The sequence below is a fragment of the Eptesicus fuscus genome, chromosome 14 (assembly GCF_027574615.1).
Source record: "Eptesicus fuscus isolate TK198812 chromosome 14, DD_ASM_mEF_20220401, whole genome shotgun sequence".
NCBI lineage: Eukaryota > Metazoa > Chordata > Mammalia > Chiroptera > Vespertilionidae > Eptesicus > Eptesicus fuscus.
This window is the reverse complement of record NC_072486.1, coordinates 83,385,174-83,407,504: the sequence shown is the minus strand read 5'-3', so window position 1 is coordinate 83,407,504 and position 22,331 is coordinate 83,385,174. Positions and strand designations below refer to the sequence as shown.

Genomic DNA, 22,331 nt, shown 5'->3' with positions numbered 1-22,331 from the left:
GTCACCACAACATGAGGAGCTGTATTAGAGGGTCGCGGCATCAGGAAGGCTGAGAGCCACTGCTTTCGGTTATGTGGACATCTGTGACAGCCAGGCGAAATGTGTGTGGACCGTTGAGCTTGCCTCGGAGCCCCGAGTTACTGCCTGTCTATCAGCCTGCAGTCGAGCGAGGAAGGAGCTCAGTGGTACTGCTGCCACCGCTGTACTTCAGGGCTCCCTCTGCCATCACCACACTGGAGGGGCCGCTCTCCCAGCACAGCTCCCGTCTGGGTTCCAAGTTCTAATTGCAGATGCTTCCTGGTTGGGAACAGCAAACTTAAGTGTTTATTAAACAGTCAAAGAATTGTTCTTTACTTGTTGGGAACTTTTTATGTGGTTTCAATTTTATCATTATCTCCTATTTTCTTAACTTGTAGGGAAGAAGATTTCTTAGTTCTCTCTTCAGTTGGAATACAAATTTTATTAAAATGATCCATGGAACCATTAAAAACCAGTTACAGGGATTACAGAAGTAAGTATTAAAGGTACTATTTTGTGCTGTCTTAATCTGGTTTTGAAAGTTTTGACCTGGGTTTTAAAGTTATATTAATCTTTTGGAAGTTGTAGAAGTTACCTCTTATTTATTACTAGAGGCCCGATGCCTGAAATTCATGCAAGGGTAGGCCTTCCTTCCCCCAGCTGCCAGCACCAGCTTCCCTCTGGCACCCGGGGCCTCAGGCTTCCCTTGCAGCCCCAGCTTCATCTGGAAGGATGTCCGGTCTAATTAGCATATTACACTTTTATTATTATAGACTAGTGGCCTGGTACACGAAATTCGTGCACATTAAAAGGGAATTAATTAGAAGAAATGTTTTAAGATTGCTATTTGCCCTTTCTCTATAATAGAAGTGTCAGAGATGAAATAAATTTAGTAAAGTGTATATGAAAATCTTCCTCCTGTCAGTGTCTGGGGCGCGCCATGGAAACCAGAGTCAAATCGTGCCAGACCCAGACCCAGACCCGGATCTGGCCGGCCCCACCCCTGTCAAGCCCCACTGGGTGGGGGACATAGCCTGAGGTCCCCTGTCAAGCCCCACCAGGCAGAGGGGTGCAGCCTCAGGTCCCCTGCCCTGGCCCAGCGCCACGCAGCCTCAAGTCCCTGCTGATTGCTTGTTACGGGAACTCGGCCTCTGCTGTGGGCGCAGCCATCTTTGTTATGGCATAATGGTCAATTTGCTTATTCCCTCTTTATTAGATAGGATTATTAGTAGGATGATCTGTTTTGTAACTGGGTTGTATTTTCCCCTGTACAGAAAATCATTCCTTTTTAGTAATGACTTAAAATTAAGATGTTAATTCGTGGTAGTTCTTTAAATAGTCAAATTATTCCCCAGTTAAATCTCAGCCTCAGTCACAGTAAAGCCTGTCTCACTAGCACACCTGCTACCATTTGAACATCACGTCTGCTCCTCACTCACTGAGCACTGGGCCCCGTGACGTGGGGGCGGAGCCCTGCAGGGAAGAGTGCCAAGACATAGCCAACCAGGCCCCTCCCCACCCCCTGTCGGTGCTCACAGTGAGGGCTGTTGTCTGCGGCTGCAGGGCCATGTTGGCGCTGCGTCTGCGTTCGGAACCGGGCCCTCAGGCTCTAGGGGTGGCTTGCTGCTGCCTCCTCTCTGCCAGGCAGCAGTGTGAGAGCCGGGCTCCGCGGGCCTGACCCTCTCACTGCTGAGCTCCTGCTGCTCCTCGGGACGCATTGTTTCCTCATTTGCAGAATTTTGGGCTGAACCAGTGGAGTCCTAATTATTACTCTAAAGTCATTTCTGGTATTTTAGGGATTTAGTACCTACAAAGTTTTGAAAATTTTATTTCATTTTAAATTTTATTTAGACTTAGAAATTTAGTTTTAGGCTTATATTCCCGTAATTTCACAGAAAACAGTCAAGTTCTGGGGGAGCCTTGATTGAGAAGGAAGAAAATAGTTTGATACTAAACTCAAAACTCTTCTTTCTCTACTTACTGCTGTGGGTAGCTAACAACTCTCCACAGTTACGTCACAAAGCACTTCTGCGCCGACGCTCTTCCCGGGGGTAGGAGAGTTCCTAAAGCGATGCACATCAAAAGTGTAATTCTTTGCATTAAATTTTTTTATTTTTAAAATAGGTCCTTGATGGTACACATTGCAGAAGTTTATTTCAGAGCTTGGAGAAAGGCTTCCGGGAAAATATTGGAGGTATTTTTATTTCATTAAATGTTAACACTTTGTTACGTTCTCCTTGGAAGAGTGATTCAAAGCCTTTGCTGGGAGAAGTGAAGATCCTGTGCTGAGGCCTCTGTCAGTATTGATAGTTTGGAGATAATATTGGGTTAAACAAGACATTGTTACAATAAATTTCCCTGTTTCTTTTTTCTGTTTTTAATGTGGCCACTAGAAAACTTAAAATTGCACTTGTGTCTCACCTGTTTCTGTTGGATAGTGCTTCGTGGGAACCTCAGCCACTTGTTTTAGTTACATTATTTATCAGAATTTAAAGAGATTCCTTTTGATATGGCTGACCTTTAAGGACTGTATAATACCTATAGTATGAAGGTATGGTGATATAATTCATAATCACAAGTATTCAACAATACCAGAAAGTATCTGTCTTATATCCTTTATATTTTTCTCATACTAGGTTCTCAAATGTGTTTTCTTTTCCTCTGAGAGTAAAATTTTTGCTTTAAGTAAAAAAGGGGTCTTTCCTTTTGAGGAGTGGGCCCTGAGTTAGGGGGTGGGGGGCCGGTTTGCAGCAGAGGGGAAGGGTGCCAGATGCTTGGAGTTGATTTCTGTATACTCTGCTCTCTGCCCGCTTATTCTCGGTTTATGTGACCGAGTTAAATCTCAGGGTTTATCACCAACTTCTACTTCGAAAAAACAAAAGATTATTAACTTCTGGAATAGTTTTATAGCGTAATTGTTTCGGGAAAGGGCAAAACCAGGGCATTGTTACGCATTTTTTGCATTGTTTTATTACTGCATGAAACTTGTTCACAGGAAGGAATATTTATCCCCCTTTTCTCCATTAATGGTTGAAAACAGTGGTCGGCGCCCTAACTGGTTTGGCTCAGTGGATAGAGCGTCGGCCTGTGGACTCAAGGGTCCCAGGTTCGATTCCGGTCAGGGGCATGTGCCTTGGTTGCGGGCACATACCCGATAGGAGGTGTGCAGGAGGCAGCTGATCGATGTTCCTCTCTCATCGATGTTTCTAACTCTCTGTCCCTCTCCCTTCCTCTCTGTAAAAAAGTCAATAAAATATACTTAAAAAAAACAAAAAACAGTGGTCGGCAAACTCATTAGTCAACAGAGCCAAATAGCAACAGTACAACGATTGAAATTTCTTTTGAGAGCCAAATTTTTTAAACTTAAACTTCTTCTAACGCCACTTCTTCAAAATAGACTTGCCCAGGCCGTGGTATTTTGTGGAAGAGCCGCATGTGGCTCGCGAGCCGCAGTTTGCCGACCATGGGTTTAAAACATAGAAATTTATAATTAAGAACTTAATTGTTTAACTAGGTCTGTGCCAAATTAGTACCAGATAGTTCTGTTTCCGTCCTTCCTCTCTCCAAGTTTTAAAGCAAATTCCAGACATTCATTTCTTGTCTATGTTCTTAAGTATCCCTGTCTAGATAGGGTTATATGGTGCCATTGTAGCATGCAATAAAATTAACAATCCCTGAGGATATGGCTTAAATAATAAGCCATATTTAAATTTCTCAGCTTTGTTTTAAAAATGGCTTTAAAATTATTTTATAACAGTTCCATTTTTTAATTGATTTTTTTTACAGAGAGGTAGGGAGAGTGAGAGCAAAACATGGATGTGAGGGAGAAACATCCATCAGTTGCCTCCTGTATGCACCCTGATGGTGTATTAAACCCACCACCTGGTACGTGCCCTGACTGGGAATTGAACCCACCACCTTCTGGTGTATGGGACAACATTCTAACCAATGGAGCCACACTGGCCAGGGCCCAAAAATGTCTTTTTACAGTTTTTTCTTTTTTTTGCTCCAGCAAGTCTCCCAATGGCATTTGCTGGTTGTGTCATTTCACTCTCTGAAAGCATTGGTCCCTCCCTCCTTTTCATCTGTTCACTCCTGTGCCGTTGGCATATTGAGGAAGCCAGGTCATACTCTGGTTATTGGCTCTAAAAGCACAGAGCCCAGGAGGTGGGGCCAGGGATCTCCTGTTTCATCACAAGTCAGCAGTGAGTGGTTGGTTCCCACGTGTGACAGATTTGTTAGTGGCTTCAGGTGAGAAAAGTTTCAAAGATGATGAAGAGGTTAATACTAGCAGGAGGCTTCCCTTACATCTTTCCTGAAGCCATGGCGTCTGGAGGACTAGGGCTGCTCCTGGCAATCTGGCCTTGCCTCAGTCTCCCCACTTGGTGTCCTGGCCTCCCAGGAGCTTCCCATAGCCCACCTTGTCCCGCCCCTCCCTGAAAGACCTTGTTTCATTCCTTTTGGAATCCGTCAGCACCTTAGAGGTAGGTCAGTGTCGTTTTGGGAGGTCCTTGGAAAAAATCCAGCCCTCTGAGGTTATCAGGACGACTCAGATGAGGGCTCCCAGCCTCACTCAGTCTCCGAGCGAGCCCTGCTGGCTTGAACTGCCATTCATCACAAGTTAGTATCTCATCAAATAAGATAGAGGAAAAATTAGAGAGAGGTGTCCACTTAAAACACGGAAGCTCTGATGGATGGAGCCAGGTTCCTTCCTTGTGAGATGGAAGTTTGTGCTCGCACTGCTGCTCTGCCGGTCCTGCTGTCTGTCTGTGGAAACGCACACTCCAGGTTCCTCCACCCTGCTTGTTATTCCAGACCATCGAAAGTGACTGCATCCAGGACTTCATGTACCACGGGATTCACCTCCCGCGGAGGTCTCCGGTGCACTCCAGAGTGCGCGAGGTGAGCAGGCCCTGACACTGTCCACTGTCTCGTCTCTTTCTTTTTTAGATAACTGTTTTTGTGAAGTTTAAAAATGAAGTTCAACCTTGGTGGCTATCAGTTCTAGGGGATTTTTCAGAACCTCGATATTGGTATCTGGCAGTTGTATCCTGCCGCCACAGCTCTGATTAGTGAAGCAAAGCAATACTGTTATTGCGAGTGCCCCCCCCCCCCCCCACGTCTTGCGTGGTTCAGGGCTCAGGTTCAGGGTTCGGCCTTGGAAGAGGCCACACACAAATGAAAGAGACTAGAAAATATTAATTTGGAAATATTGGAGACCAGGCGGGAGCTCAGCTCAAGAGGAAGGACTCCACCCGGCTCTGGCCTTGCTATCCCTTTTATTCAGATTGTGGGATACACCCATAGCCCTTAGGCAGGCAATTCCAATGATAGCCCATCAGCAAGGATTTACATAAAACTAAAAGGTAGATGTTGCTTTAGCTACCATTGTCTCAACCAAACAGTGGGTGGTTGGCTCTGACCTTTCAGAGCTTCAAGGTTGACCAGCCTTCTGGGTTCCTGTCCACACCTCTCTGCTAGTCAGGACAGTGGGCGGCTTCCAACACGTAATAGTGTCAGAACTTAATTAAACCACCTTAATTAAATTCTTTGACATAAATAAGTCCAGAATCATCACTTTCTAATTTCCACTGCTTTTTTTTTTTTTTCAGAACAGATGATAGTTGAGACTAATTTTATTATTTATATTTCCATTTTCATATTCTGCAGACCATATGTGATACTGTTTTGTTAGTTTCTCTTGGTAAGATTTTGTTTTTAAAAAGTTATCTCAGAATTTAGATCTGAATTTTATCCTTATACTAGAGGCCTGGTGCACGAATTCATACACAGGTGGGGTCCCTTGGCCTGGCTAGCAATTGGGGCCGATTGGGCCCTCTCGCCCAGTCTGAGGGGAGGGACCATGGTAGGTTAGCAAGCCGGCCCCAATCATGGCCAATTGGGTGGTCGGCTGGGGGGAGGGACTGTGGGAGGTTGGCCGCTGTGGGAGGTTGGCTGTGGGAGCACACTGACCACCCAGCTGGCCGGGGGGAGGGACTGTGAGAGGATGGCTAGGGGAGTGCACTGACCACTAGGGGTGCAGCTCCTGCGTTGAACATCTGCCCCCTGGTGGTCAGTGCGTATCATAGCGACTGGTCAACTGGTTGTTCGGTTGCTTAGGCTTTTATATATATATAGATTGTCAAAGGTGTGACTGAGTAAGGCTCGCTTGTCAGTGCCCTTGCCACACCGGTAGGTGTCTGATGATGTTCGGACTCTGGCAGGAGGGCTGAGTCCTCTCTGTCATGTTGATCAGCTGTTGCATTTGGCACCAAGTGTCAAGAAGCTAAGTGGACAAAGGCAGACTCTTTGCTTTGTGAATAGTGACACTGCAGTTGTTTGTAGAATGTCAATATCCTACCTAATAAAAGGGTAATATGCAAATTGACCGCACCTGGGGAAACCAAGATGGCGGCATAGGTTAAACACCTAACCTACAGCCTGGCACAACAATTTCAAAAATACAACTAAAAGTCAAAACGGACATCATCCAGAACCACAGGAAAGCTGGCTGACTAAAATGCCCACAACTAGAAGGAAAAAGAAAACCACAAGGAAAATCAGAGGAGCCGTAAAAGCCTGAGGTATGGAGACACGGGCGAAGACACGAGCACGCGCGCATGCGGGGAGGACACAGCCAGAGAGGAAGGGGCGGCTGACGGCCTGGCCGGAGTTCTCTAGCAGGAAGGAGATAAAAGCTCCAGATTGCGCTGAACCCCAGCTCCGACTGCACTGAACCCCAGTTCCGGGTGAAACCCTGGGAAGCCAGGCTCATGCTGGGGGAATCCGGGCTGTGGGGCGGAAACACAGAGGAGCAGTGAAAGGCAGAGCTCCGGAGGCGTGCACGTGAATGCGCGCAGAGGACTGACTGTTGCCTGTGCCGCTGAATTGCCCTGGCGGGGAGGAGACAGGGGAATCCGGACACTGCTGAACCCCAGTACCGGGCAAGACCCTGGGAAGCCAGGCTCATACTGGGGGAATCTGGGCTGTAAGGCGAAAATGCAGAGAAGCGGCGAAAGGCAGAGCACCGGAGGCGCGCACGGGAATGCGCGCAGAGGATGGTCTGTTGACTGTGCCGCTGAATTGCCCTGGTGGGAAGGAGACAAAAGTGCCAGACTGCGCTGAGCCCCAGTTCCGACTGCACTGAACCCCAGTTCCGGGCGAGAATCTGGGAATCCAGATTCATTGGGGGGACACTAGACTGTTTGGCAGTGGGCGAAACTCCAGGGCGCTTTTCTCTCAGAGGTGTTTGCAGGGAGTACAGAGGGACACTGAGACACAGGAACCTCATAGGACGGGGCTGACGGGAAGCCAAGGCTGTAGGCTCCACCCTGTAACTCCGCCCCATCCAAGCTGAGCACAGAGGCTTTTACAGTTTTGCAAGTCTAGTTGAATAAGGCTGTCTCCCGGCATAGACACAGCTGATCCTCACAGCCAATTGGACTGGAGGTCAAATCCTCCCAGTGTACCAACAGCAATCAAGGCTTAACAACACCAAGACTTTGCACTCAGCCCACAAAGGGGGGTATCAAGAGGGACCACCTAAGAAGATTGAGGAAGCTGAGCTATAGGGAGGCAGCCAAAAGGTAAAGACACCGAAGCAGGTCACGAATAGAAGGGATGAAGGAAAGTAAACTAATGGACGACACAGTGTTCAGAACCACATTTATAAGGTTACTTAAGAATCTTCTGGAGGACCACGATGGCGGCATAGGGCAGACGCCTGATTGTTGCCTACCACAACAATTTTGAAACTACAACTGGAAAATAGAGCAGACACCATCCAGAACAATGGCCGGAGGAATGGCTGAGAAGGAATTGACCGATGGGAGTTGGGATTGGGAAGAAGGGGCCCCGCTGGGTCCCGGATCCAGTTGCGCTTGCCCAGCGACTGGTCGCCGCTGCAGGCCCGAGTGCCGCCGAAGCGACCTTGGACCAGCCCACCGCCATGCACCGGGCGCACCAGAGCTTCGCCGAGACCGCCGCCCTGTGAGTTCCGCGGCAGCCGCCCCGGAGCTTTGAGAAAATGGCCGAAGGAATTGCTGAGAGGGAATTGACCAACAGGAATTGGGATCAAGAAAACGAAGCCCCGCTGGGTCCGGGGTCCGGGCGAGGCCACGCGCCCCTGGGTCTGGGTGAGGCCACGCGCCCCTGGGTCCGGGTGTAGCTGGATCCCGGGTCTGGGTGAAGCCGTGCGCCCCTGGATCCGGGTGAGGCTGGGTCCTGGGTCCAGTTGAGGCCACGCGCCCCTGGGTCTGGGTGAAGCTGGATCCTGGGTCCCGGTGAGGCCATGTGCCCCTGGGTTCGGGAGAGGCTACGTGCCCCGGGGTCCGGGTGAGGCCGCGTGCCCCCAGGTCCAGGCAAGGCTGTGTGCCCCTGGGTCCGAGAGAGGCCATTTTCCCCGGGGTCCGGGTGAGGCCACGCACCCCTGGGTCCGGGTGAAGCCGGATTCCGGGTCCGGGTGAGGCCGTGCCCCTGGGTCCGGGAGAGGCCACACGCCCCTGGGTCCAGGTGTAGCTGGATCCCGGGTCCAGGTGAAGCCATGCGCCCCTGGATCCGGGTGAGGCTGGGTCCCGGGTCCGGGTGAGGCCGCACGCCCCCGGGTCTGGGCGAGGCAGTGTGCCCCTGGTTCCGGGTGAAGCTGGATCCCAGGTCCGGGTGAGGCCGTGTGCCCCTGGATCCGGGTGAGCCTGGGTCCCGGGTCCAGGTGATGCTGGATCCCAGGTCCGGGTGAGGCCATGTGCCCCTGGATCCGGGTGTAGCTGGATCCCAGGTCCAGGTGAGGCCGTGCGCCCCTGGATCCGGGTGAGGCTGGGTCCCGGGTCCGGGTGAGGCCGTGTACCCCTGGATCCGGGTGAGGCTGGGTCCCGGGTCCAGGTGAGGCTGCGCCCCTGGGTCCGGGAGAGGCCGCGCACCCCTGGGTCCGGGTGTAGTTGAATCCCAGATCCGGGTGAGATCGTGCACTCCTGGATCCAGGTGAGGCTGGGTCCCGGGTCCGGGTGAGGCCGCACGCCCCCAGGTCCGGGCGAGGCCTCACGCCCCTGGGTCCAGGTGAGGCTGGATCCCGGGACCGGGTGAGACCGCGCACACCTGGGTCCTGGTGAGGCCGTTCGCCCCTAGATTTGGGTGAGGCTGGGTCACGGGTCCTGGTGAGGCCACACGCCCCTGGGTTCCGGTGAGGCCACGTGTCCCTGAGTCCGGGTGAAGCCGTGCCCCTGGGTCCGGGCGAGACCAAACCAGAGAGAGTCGGACCTGCATTACCACCATTTGTCCACCATCCAGAGCTGAAAAGTCAGTGCTGACATGTGCACATAAGGAACTGGTGGACCTTGAAATTGGGTCTCAAAAGAATTGTTGGTCCAGAAAGAAACTCACTACAGACTGATTCATTTGCCTGTCAGCATAACTATTATTGCTCGTCTCACATTCGGTTCTTATGTAACACATGATCTCACTCATCTAGGGGAAATGATGAACAACATAGACTGATGAACAAGAACAGACCCAGAAACAAGGAGGCATCGATCGGACTGTCGGGCCTCAGAGGGAGGGGAGGGGAGGTTGGGGGTAGGGGGGAGAGATCAACCAAAGGACTTGTGTGCAGGCATACGAGCCTAACCAATGGTTAAGGACAACAGGGCCTGGGGGCATCCGTGGGGAGGGGTGTGGGATGGGAATGGGGGGATGAGGACAAATATGGGACACCTTAATCAATAAAGAAAATTAAAAAAATATATATATATGTGTATATATATATATATACACATATATATATATATATGTATATATATATATATATTAAAAAAAATTGACCGCACCTTTGCTATGCCCAAGCCATGCCCACCAGCCAAAGCCACACCCACTAGCCAATCAGGGCGAGTATGCAAATAAGCCCAACCAAGATGGCTACAGCCACAGAGAGCAAGGTTTCCCAGGCAACAGAGGAAGCCAAGCTTTCCACATGCCCTTGCCATGCCTAAGCCTCCACTCAAGCTACTAAGTTTCAATTATAGAAGGTAAACAAATTCAAACAGAATGGCGGCAGCCACGGAGCTGGAGAGACCAGGCCAGGGTTGCCCGCGGCAACGGAGAAAGCAAAGCTTTCCGCACACCCTGGCCAGGCCCAGGCCTCCGATTAAGGCTACAAAGTTTCAGTTATAGAAGGTGAATTAACCCAAACAGAAATGGCTGCCGGCGGCTTGGCTCCGCTCCAGGCTACAAAGTTTCAATTGTAGAAGGTAAATAAATTTCAGATACCAGGGCCTCCACTTGGGTCACCAGGGGGCGTGGCCGGCCTGCAAACCACCACAGGCCCCTAACTCAGGCCGCCCCACGCCCCAAGGGAACCCCCACCCTGATCCAGGACACCCTTCAGGGCAAACCAACTGGCGGCCCCCATCCCTGCACCAGGCCTCTATCCTATCTAATAAAAGAGTAATGTGCAGATTGACCATCACTCCAACATACAATATGGCTTCCCCCATGTAATCAAAGATCCTGCTCCCATGTGGACACAAGATGGCCACCACAAGATGGCCAGCAGGCGAGGGCAGTTGGGAGGCACCTGGCCTGCAAGGGAGGGCAGTTGGAGGTGATCAACCCTGCAGGGAAGGGCATTTAGGGGTGACCAGGCCGGCAGAGGAGGGAAGTTGGGGGCAAACAGGCTGGTAGGGGAGCAGTTAGGCATCAATCAGGCTGGCATGGGAGTGGTTAGGGGGTGATCAGGCTGGCAGGCAGAAGGGGTTAGGGGCAATCAGGAAGGCAGGTAGGCGAGCTGTTGGGAGCCAGCAGTCCTGGATTATGAGAGGGATGTCCAACTTCCCGATCGGGCCTAAACGGGGAGTTGGACATCCCTCGAGGTGTTCCAGATTGGAGAGGGTACAGGCTGGGCTGATGGACACACACCCCCCCCCCCCCAATGCACGAATTCAGTGCACCGGGCCTCTAGTACTGATTATATGTTTGGGTAAGAAAACATTTCTTTATGTTATTGATGACTTAGTTTGATTACCCAAAGATAAAGAGCCCAGAGATAATCTCCTCTCCACCCCCATCCCAGTGTGGTTCATTCAGTTGTGATCACACGTGTAGTTTGGTGTCTCAGGTTCTGTTTAGTCATAGGATTAGCATCATGTTAAACTACAGATTTGTGACATGGGTGCTTCACTCTTGGAACCAAATGACTAAAATGTGAAGTCCTGCATGGTTCAGGATTTGGGCTCTGGAGAAGAGCCGCACACTAATGACAGATGAGACAAGAAATAATAATTTGGAAATTGGGGGGTCAGGCAGGAGCCCAATGCAAGAAAAAGGACTCCGCTTGGTCTCAGGCCTGGCCATCCTTTTATTCAGTTTGGGGTGCACCTATACCCCTTAGGCAATTTGCAGTAACAGACAGACTATTTTATCAGTAAGGGTTTACATGACTGTCTGGTCGGGAAGTTGCTTCAGCTACCATTGTCTCAACTAAACAGTCGGTGCATAGCTCTGACCTTTGCCAGGGCTCAAGGGTCACCAGCATTCCGGGCTCCTTGTCCACACCTCTGTGCTACTGAAGACAATGGGCGGCTTCCCACATCTCCCCCTTTTCTTTTCCTTAATAAATCTTGAAAAGTGAATGCCGGCTAAAAGGGTTTGAGTTTTTTTAAGACTCTATTCTGCATCTACAGACTAGAAATAAACATATGAGAACAAAAATGAGACAAGCCGATAGTGGTAATGCAAGGATACCCAGTGGAAGGGGTTAAATTCTTTCGTGTCCTTTTTAAATTGCTGCCAGGCATCCAAGGAATCAGTCTGTAGTAAGTTTGTTTCTGGGCCAACAGTTTTTTGAGTCCTCTTTCCAATGTCCAACCATTCCTTATGTGTACATGCCAGCAATGATATTCTAGTTTTGGATAGTGGACAAACAATGGCAATGCAAGTCCAACCTTCTCTGGCTTGGTCCTAGGCAACCTGCAGCAACGCACAGCTGCTGACTGCTAGTATGGCACGGCGTCTTCACCATCTCCATCTCGGGACTGTTTCTCCTCCTGTCTTCAGGGTGTTGTTTGGGGGCCACTGCGATTCTGTGGCTGGAGCAATCCGGTCAGTTCCTCTCTCAGATTCATTGTTGCAGGAATCCACACAGGCTTGGAGGAGTTTTCTGGAAATATATAAGCATATTCTCAACCAAAGGTTAATAAAGGAATCTTTTCTATAAACTAGACTTGGGATCCTTTTCTTTTCATTGTGCCCAAACCATTTTCCTTTGGCTTATTTTGACACCATGTGTGTTTTCATGGGTGTCTTATCTTCAGCATTGCAAGTGAGAAACAATTTTTAAAATAAAAAATTTTCTTGATGTAATTTACTCACGGGATTATTCCACTATCCCCATTCTTTTTTTTTAAATAAATCTTTATTATTCAGATTATTACAATTGTTCCTCTTTTTTTCCCCCATAGTTCCCCTCCCCCCGATGCCCACCCCATCCTCTGCCCTTACCCCCCCCCACTGTCCTCATCCATAGGTGTACGATTTTTGTCCAGTTTCTTCCCGCACCCCCCACACCGCTTTCCCCCCGAGAATTGTCAGTCCACTCCCTTTCTATGCCCCTGATTCTGTTATATTCACCAGTTTATTCTGTTCATCAGATTTTTTATTCACTTGATTTTTTTGATTCACTTGTTGATACATATGTATTTGTTGTTCATAATTTTTATCTTTACCTTTTTCTTCTTCTCTTCTTAAAGAATACCCTTTCAGCATTTCATATAATACTGGTTTGGCGGTGATGAACTCCTTTAGCTTTTTCTTATCTGTGAAGTTCTTTATCTGAACTTCAATTCTGAATGATAGCTTTGCTGGGTAGAGTAATCTTGGTTGTAGGTTCTTTCTATTCATCACTTTGAATATTTCTTGCCACACCCTTCTGGCCTGCATGGTTCTATTGAGAAATCAGCTGACAATCATGGGTACTCCCTTGAACGTAACTTTTTCTCTTGCTGCTTTTAATATTCTCTCTTTGTCTTTTGCTCTTGGCATTTTAATTATGATGTGTCTTGGGGTGGTCCTCTTTGGATTCCTTTTGTTTGGGGTTCTCTGCGCTTCCTGGACTTGTAAGTCTATTTCTTTCACGAGGTAGGGGAAGTTTTCTGCCATTATTTCTTCTAATAGGTTTTCAGTATCTTGCTCTCTCTCTCTTCTTCTGGCACCCCCATAATTCTGATGTTGGTATGCTTGAAGTTGTCCCAGAGGCTTCTTACACTATCTTCATATTTTTGGATTCTTTTTTCTTTTTACTTTTCCGGTTGGGTGTTCTTTGCTTCTTTGTATTTCAAATCTTTGACTTGATTTTTGCGATCCTCTAGTCTGATGTTGGATCTCTGTATATTATTCTTTATTTCAGTCAGTATGCTTAATTTAGAACATGCTTAATTTAGTTTGTCCTTTTTCATATCATCGAGGGTCTCACTAAATTTATCGGCGGTTTCTAGAAAATTCTTGAAAAACCTTATAACTGTGGTTTTGAACTCTATATCCAGTAGTTTGCTTTCCTCTATTTCTGTCATTTGTGACCTGTTTCTTTGTCTCTGCATTTTGGCTGCTTCCCTGAGTTGATAGAGTGGCTTTGTGTGCTAGGTGTCCTAGAGAGCCCAGTGGCTCAGCCTCCCTGATTACCTGAGGTGGACACGCTTGGTGCACCCCTTTGTGGGCTGTGTGCACAGTCTTGTAGTTAAGCCTTGATTGTTGTTGGTATCACTGGGAGGAATTGACCTCCAGGCCAATTGGCTGTAAGGATCAGCTGTGTCTACGATGGGAGAACATCTGTGCCGAAGACACCCTTATGGGGCAAGACTTGCTTCAGTGGGGCTTTGGTGCTCACTGAGTCTGCCCCCTGAGTGTGTCCATTATGGATCTGAGGAGTTATAATCTCGATGGTTCCACTCTGACCATTGGGTACAGTGGCTCTTGGATCTCCAAGGAGGTGCTAATTTAGCCTCTAGCTGAGGCCACCCAACAGGAGCTATGGAGAGATCTGCAGATTCCTCTTCTTTGTTTGGGGTTTGGAGGTGCCCAGATGTGGCCCAGCTGTGAAGCAATGCAAGCTGCTGTGGGCCTTGGGCTGTTCTGGGGCTCTCTGACCCAGCTGCAGTTTGTTAGGTAATTTTAGATTGCAAAGGGCCAGACCAGTGGTCAGCAAACTCATTAGTCAACAGAGCCAAATATCAACAGTACAACAATTGAAATTTCTTTTGAGAGCCAAATTTTTTAAACTTAAACTTCTTCTAACGCCACTTCTTCAAAATGGACTCGCCCAGGCCGTGGTATTTTGTGGAAGAGCCACACTCAAGGGGCCAAAGAGCTGCATGTGGCTCGCGAGCTGCAGTTTGCAGACCACGGGGCTAGGCCATTCATATGCAAAAGCCTCTACACACAGCTTGGGTGGGGCGGGGTCTCAGGGAATTAACAGGGCGGGGCAAACAACTATGGCTGATCCTCAAGCCCTGCCCTAAGAGGCCCCTGGGTCTCAGTGTCCCTCGGTGCACCTCTAAGAGAAAGCCGCCCTCGAGTTCCGCCCATCCAGTTTCTCCCCGTATGAGTCTGGGGGATTCTTCCCCAGATTCTTGCCGGGAACTGGAGTTCAGAGCAGTAGGGAGCTTGTGTTTCCCTCCTGATTGAGAAAGACAACCGCGTCCTCAGTTGCCTGCCTTTTCCGCCTTGGTACCTCCGCACTTTACTTCCGCCCCTCCTCTGAGTCTCAGTGTGCTTTTCTCTTTCCTTCTAGTTATAGCATTTCCACTTAGCCAGCCTTCCTGTGGTTCTTGATGATGTCTGTTTTGTCTTTTAGTTGTAGTTTTGAAGTGGTTATGCGAGCCAGCAATTTCAGGTGTTTATGCCGCCATCTTGGTTTCTCCTCCCCCCTTCTTTTTTTGATGTAAATAATATTAAGAGGCTTTTGGAAATTTTGCAATGCAGCCTTGATAACTTTTTAATTTTAATTTTCTGTATAGAAGTATGACTGCTTTGGATTCATTGCATGTTAAGCAGTTTTTGAACTATGAGATAAACCATTAGTAAAAAATTACTCAATGCTTCAGGAACAGTTTCCTGCCCAGTACGACCAAGTTTTATGAATATTCTTTTCTTTTAATTAGCCAATTTAAAATCTGAAATGAGGTTTATTTTTTAACTTGTCCTCGGTTATGGACAGTACATGACATTAATTAAATTTCTGCTATTAGTTTTTAAGTAACTTTACATAAGCCTTGTCAGGGAGGCAGAAATACAAGTTAATTACTTTTCTTTTTGAGGCCTAATATATTGACTTTTAATTACAGTTCTTCAGATGTTTGAAGGAAACTTCTCTTTATTTCTTTCCACAGTAATTTCTAGACCACACTTAGAGAGTTTCTTTTAAAAGGCTTTTTCTATTTTTTTTACACCAAGCAACAAATGTAACAAACATGGCTGTTTTTTGGATTTTGACAAATACTGCTGCAAAGCCATATATTTCAAGTGCTTTTTCAATTATGGTGACGGTAATTATTGTCAGATTTAGCATGTTAACAACAATCTTTAGTTTACCCTGTAAATATTAGCAGAAGAGATTTCAAAATTTTCTAATTTCTCCTTTTTATTAAGCTTCGAATTATATTTTTAAAGAATATCCCCTTTGGCTTATTTGCATATATAGAGGGACTATGGGAGGTTTCAGTAATTCTCTTAGAAGACTTGACTAGGATCCAATTTGCTTATAAAAATATTGGCTTCTCATATAACTTAATTTATATGGGACCTTGATTATATTTTTAAAAAGCTAATTTATTAAATAATTTAAGCAGGTATTTTTATTAAAAAAGCAAAACAAGCAAATTTAGTAAACTGATACATCTGATTCACAAGGCACAAATGCTGCCCCACCCCCCGCCTATTTAAAATGCAGAGGCTTTTTGTCTTTTAAGTTTCTGTTGCTGAAAAATTTGGCTGTATTTAAGAAATATATTGTTACTTTATTTTGCCCTTCTTAGAGGCCAAAACCTTCATAACATTTAAAATATATGTATGTAAGTAAAATATAATTACCAATTCTTATTTGATAAAGCTTTCCATGCGATTTCAAGTATATTAGATTTGCTAAATTTAAAAAAAATTTTTAAAAGAGAAAACAATTCTTTGAATAATTTCAGAAATAATTTCAAAGAAAAAACAGTCTGGTTTATTCTGTAGCATCTGTGAAAAGATTGGGGCTCAAGAAGTCACCCAAAATCGGGCGGAGCACGCACGTTTTCTTAAGCTTGCTTTTCTATTCACGGGTACAGAAATCCCAGATACATCCCTAAATTCTGGGAAATGTTTCATTTGCCTAAATTTTAAATGACAAACTGGGAAATAAAAACATGGCCAAAATGAGACTTAACACTCTTGAGAGTGGGCGCCTATTTTACAGGATCACCAAAAGACCTAGTAATTTTTCAATTACTTCCTTTTGTCTAGGGAATTTTCCTAGAACCTGTATTATTGGCCACATGTACTGCTCAAATTCGCTCTCTCCCCATTCACGCATTCTGTTGGTTCTGGGGAAACTCAGCAATGGCCTGGCCATCTATCATTTCTTTCTTATTAAATTAAATTAGAGTCATGCTTAATAAACTAACAATAAACAACAAAGAAAAACAATAGTCGATAGATAAGTACCCAATAATTTTGTTTTTCATATCTGGGATATAAAAGAGGTTGAATCTGCATTGATTGTATCAGGAGGCCGGATGCTCGGGCCTTTCCCTGGAGCGCCACCTTGTGTCCTTCTTGGTTGCCTACATTCTTTTTTAAAATGTCCTGTTCTTCCACAAAGTCTAATTCGCTCATAAGCTTTCTGCACATTATTTAGCTGATTCCGCATGTCACTGTATTGTCCCAGCCCTGCCAACATTTTGTAAGTTATTTGATCATTCTGTCTGCAGTTTGTGTGGGCTTGCTCCTGACATTTTTTCAAAAATTCTCCCTACCGTAGTAAATCATCTCCTCCTTAGCCTCTCTGAAAGGCTCTAGCAAATGCAATACCGTGTTCCACAAGGAGAAACAGATTGGAGGCAAGTTTTTCCCCTGCTGCTGAGATTTTTTCAAGTTCTGACCAACTCTTTCCCAACATTCAGGATCTAATGTACCTTCTTGAGGAAACCAAGGGTTATGTTCTATAACATCAAGCAAAAACTGTAAGAATACCTTCTGAAACTTTGATTCCTTAAACATGCAAACCAAAAGTCTACAATAAAGTTTCTTACTTTTTAACTGAATCCTGCCCCATTAGCCCTGCTAAGAAAAGACGTTCCCACCCTACTTACAGATCGCGACTTCTGCAGCTTTGCATGCAGTGAATTTCCCACCTATCCGGTGAAATCTTCCCCACCTTGCCGGTGAAACTTGTTTTTTTCACTCTAGGCTATATCTTCTCCTCCAGAGGTCCCTCGTCAAGGCGCCAGATGTGATGACCCACGTCCCGCGTGGTTCAGGGTTTGGGCTCTGGAGAAGGGGATGTGCACAGATGACAGATGAGACAAGAAATAATAATTTGGAAATTGGGGGGGCCAGGCAGGAGCCCAATGCAATAAGAAGGACTCCGCTTGTGCTCAGGCCTGGCCATCCTTTTATTCAGTTTGGGATGCACCTATAGCCCTTAGGCAGGCAATTTGCAGTAATAGACAGACTATCTTATCCATAAGGGTTTACATGACTGTCTAGACAGGAAGTTTCTTCAGGCCCACTGGTGACCATTGTCTCTAACAGTTGGTGCATAGCTCTGACCTTTGCCAGGGCTCAAGGGTCACCAGCATTCCGGGCTCCTTGTCCACACCTCTCTGCTAGTGAAGACAATGGGTGGCTTCCCACACTAAAGACTTCTTTTCATATCTGTTTTTCCTGCTGTGGTCTCTGAGTAATTAAAATATGAGTGTAAATAACGGTATTTGGTAAATTTATGGGAAAATGCACAGAAAGAATTAAAAGGAAGAATATTAGATTTTCCTTTTCAAATGAAATACATTCCTAGACTCTAAGTAATTGCTCTTGCTGCTTTATAACACATAGTTTCTTCTTAAAATTCTTTTTTGGATAAACACTATATATGATAAATTTATTGATATGTTGGAAGAAGCTTTGGGAAATGCTTCAGAAGTCTTCAGAAAGTAAAAGTCCCCATATTAGTGATGAAAATCTTCTAAAACTGCATAATAGCAATGGTTGGTCAACTTTGAATATACTAAAACCCACTGAATTGAACACTTTAAAAGAGTGACTTTTTTGGTGTGTGAATTATCTCAATAAATCTGTTTAAAAGTTTCTATGAACAAGTATATCTTATTTTCTATGAACAGTATACTGCCTACTGTAGAGCTGTATCTGGGTGTGTCTAAGGCAACGCTAGGTGCGGTCAAGTAGTATATCTTATACTAAAACTTGATGATATTGTTTACAAAAAACAAACAAACTATAGACTCATATCACTTAAGAAATCAATAAAAACTCCTAAGTAGAGATGAATAAACAGAAAAAATAATCTTTTTAAAAAAAATAAGTTTTATTGATTTTTTATAGAGAGGAAGGGAGAGGGATAGTCAGAAACATCGATGGGAGAGAAACATTGATCAGCTGCCTCCTGCACACCTGCTGGGATTGTGCCTGCAACCAAGGTACATGCCCTTGACCAGAATCGAACCTGGGACCTTTCAGTCCACAGGCCGATGCTCTATCCAATGAGCCAAACCAGTTAGGGCAGAAAAAATAACCTTTAGACTGGAGTTGATTTAGGGTAAAGTTGACTCAAGTTCACTTAAAGCACAGGATATTTTATAGCCTATTTATTTTGTTTTTCACCTTTTACCTATATGATCTTAGTCCCCTAGAGTTGTGAATTAAGGAAGTGAGGCAGGCCTGACTGTTGTTGGGGACAGGAGTCTGTGAAGAGTGGCAGAAACTCCCTGGCCAGGTGGCTCAGTTGGTTGGAGCGTTGTCCTTTACACCGCAGGTTTGATTCCCAGTTGGGGCACACACCTAGGTTTTGGGTTTGATCCCTGGTGGAAGCATGTACTGGGGCAGCTAATCCATGTTTTTCTCTCTCCCTTCTCTCTAAAATCAGTAAACATCCTGGGGTGAGGACTTAATAAAGTGGCAGGAAGATTCTGGCTGGGAAAGAAGGGAGCAGAAAAGAAAGGGAGGGACGCTCAGAGCAGTGGTTGCTGGTTGTTCAGAAGCATTTGGTGTCTGAGCTGAGCTCCTGCTGCACAGGCCGCTCAGTGACACTCAGCGGAGGGACGGGAGCCTGTGCCGACACGGGAGTGGATGTCCAGCACAGGCTCTCCGACCTGAGCGGAGTTGTAGCCGGCTCATCTTAACTGGGACGCTGTGGAGACCACGTGGCCTGACACTTTGCTGTTTCATCCGGAAGGTGATGCGGTTTTGTGGCTGTTGGTGGGGCCGTGCTCCGTCTTGTGCCGTAGGTTCCCTTCACGTGGGTGCAGTCAGTGTGTCCACGCTGTCGTCCTCAGGGAAGGCGTCAGACTTGGAGGCACGGCTGCCCGTCCCGGTGGAGAGGGGCACGCTCTGTGTTGGTTTTTCCAAACAGGATCTTCGCTTTTTGATACAAAATAATATGACCTTGGTGTTCTGCTTTCTTGGCTCCAGGTGCTGAGTTACTTTCACCATCAGAAGAGAGTTCGGCAAGGCGTGGAGGAGATGCTCTACCGACTGTACAAGCCCATCCTCTGGAGAGGCCTGAAGGTACGCGTGCCGGCTGTCTCGTGCTCAGCCGCGCTCATTCCAAACTGCTGGAGGGCAGCGGAAGTAGGCCTGGGCTGGGAGCCTCGTGACACTCTGGATTGCATGGTTTATTCTTTTATTAAGAGCATTTCTCAGGCCCATCAGACTGAGTCTGAGTTGGTTTAGTGCTGACCACACAGTTGGGAGGGGAGGAGGAGCTGTGCTCAGTCAACGAGCAGAGGTGGGGGGTCTGCAGAGCTGGGCGGGGTGTCCTGGTCCCTCAAGACCCCCTGCTGAGACTGGGCGCCAGGATGGACAACGCTAGGAGCGGTCAAGTCGACACAGGCTTTCAGCACAGGCGACGTGCTGGGGGACGTGAGGTCCGTGTGTCTTAGTGACAGGATGGGCTTTGGACAAGGCAGCGGTCTTCCGGGTGTCCGCACGCAGCTGCGCGTGGCTGAGCCTCAGGAAGGTCTCAGTGCGGTTTTTAAAATCGTCTTTAATTCCCGAGTCAGTCTGTGCTGAGATGTCAGGAGCTTTACTCTGGGAACTCTCCACTGACCCTTCAGATGCCGCCCTCTCTGGGGGCCCTGACACACTCTTGCTTCATCATTCCAGGCCAGGAACTCGGAAGTTCGCTCCAATGCTGCACTGCTGTTCGTTGAAGCATTTCCTATTAGGGATCCAAACTTCAATGCTATTGAGATGGACAGTGAAATTCAGAAGCAGTTTGAAGAGCTCTATGTACGTATCCATGTAGTCTAGCTCCTTATCACTTCAGCTCTGTCTGGCCTGGTGTGCGTCCCGGCCGTTCCCACATCTGCCTGTGCCCCCCGCCCCCCATGGCAAGCTTTCCAGATGTTGACATTCTTCAAGGAAATCCACCCTCTCCCCGGTGACGTTGTGGGCGCACACAGTGCCCTTTTCTCTTCCTCTTCATCTCCTTTGGAACACTTCATATAATTTTAAACGTTTTATGTGTATTCTTGTCTCTCCAGCAGAGAAGTAGGGTGTCATAGGGGTTAAAACACCCCCAGGTTTGACTCCACCTGTGTAACGTTGGGTGACACTTTTCTGTCTTTTCACCTGTGACCTGCGGGTGGGATACTGCCTACTGTAGAGCTGTATCTGGGTGTGTCTAAGGCAAACCGACAGGTAATACCTGTTGGGGTGGTTTTTTCAGGTGATGACTGGGTTTTCAAATGAGGCCTTAGGACGTGAGGTGTGAGGTGTGAGGTGTGACGTTGTTTCCTGGGTGCTGTGGCTCTTCCTCTCCTTGCTGGAAAGCGCTGCCCCTGCTCAGTTCCCACACTTGCGCATGCGCAGGCTCCTAACACAAGTAAAAACATTAGTTTCCTAGTTAGTAGAAGAAAATTATAGGCAGAAATAGGAAAAAATGCCATGATGGTGGTTGCTCATGACACTCTTAAATACTTAATTTTGTTTTCTGACTGATTGTGAAAAATCTCAGAAAGTTGAAATTATAGCCCTAGATGGGTTGGCTCAGTGGATAGAGCTGTGGCCTGCAGACTGAAGGGTCCTAGGTTTAATTCCAATCAAGGGCACATGCCCAGGTTTCGGACTTGATCTCCAGTGTTAGGCATGCAGGAGGGAGCTTGATCAATGATTTTCTCATCATTGATCTTTCTTTTTCTCTCTCCTTCTCTGTTCCTCTCTGAAATAAATAAAAATGTATTTAAAAGAAAGTTGAAATTATAGTATGATGTCCCTCTCCAGAAATCTCTCCTCTCTCTCTTTTTAAAAAAATATTTTTATTTCAGAGAGGAAGGGAGGGAGAGAGAGAGAAACATTAATGATGAGGGAGAATCATTGGTTGGCTGCCTCCTGCATGCCCGCAAACCAGGCATGTGCCCTTGACCAGGAAGTGAACCATGACTTGGTGCAGAGGTCGATGCTCAACCATTGAACCACGCCAGCTGGCTCTCTCTTTTTCTTGCTATTTTGTTGTTGAAGAAGCCAGGTTATTCTTTATTCTGTTACTCTAAACAGTCGGGTTTACAGAACCATCCCTACAGTGCCCTTGCTATGCTCCTCTGCCCTTGCTTGTTCCTGTGACTTGATAGTGAAGTTTAGAGTTGATGAGAGCCGTGGTTTTGTGGGTTGTGTTTGATTCTGAGGTGCTGTCGTGTATTTCCATCAGATACATAGGACCATTGTCTGGATTGAGTCATTGCAAGTATAATGACTATTTTGGATTCAGTGCATTTCCGCACTTTGAGAACCCCAGAGCGGTCTGCATAGGCCGTGTCTAATAGGCTGGTACTCAGGGCAGCGCCAGCAGCTCTGCACAGTCCCCGAACAGTGGCGCGGCCAGGGCGGCCCTAGGTTGGCCACGTCCTGTGGGTGGGAGTGTCCAGTCAGACACCGTGAGGGTCTGGATGTCCTCTTGCAGTACTCAGTGTGGAAATGACACTTGACCAACGATCATGGGTCTGCATGACCCGTAGTTCTGTACCTTGGAACATTGGTGAGTTGTGAGTGTCCAAGATGCTTATGTGTAAAGCAGACGTTGATATAAAGGGAACTGATTTAAGATTTTTAAGCCGTTTTCCCTC

General features: G+C 47.0%; 1 protein-coding gene across 3 annotated transcripts in view; it reads left to right on the top strand.

Annotated features, from left to right (window-relative positions):
* Nucleotides 1-22,331, top strand: part of NCAPG2 (non-SMC condensin II complex subunit G2) — a 66,521-nt gene that overhangs the window by 13,410 nt on the left and 30,780 nt on the right. For all 3 annotated transcript variants that reach the window (XM_054726151.1, XM_054726152.1, XM_054726153.1), the window contains exons 7-11: nt 417-511; nt 2,143-2,212; nt 4,834-4,920; nt 19,681-19,776; nt 20,374-20,499. In XM_054726151.1, coding sequence (XP_054582126.1) covers nt 417-511; nt 2,143-2,212; nt 4,834-4,920; nt 19,681-19,776; nt 20,374-20,499 — 474 coding nt within the window. The remainder of the gene's footprint in view (nt 1-416; nt 512-2,142; nt 2,213-4,833; nt 4,921-19,680; nt 19,777-20,373; nt 20,500-22,331) is intronic.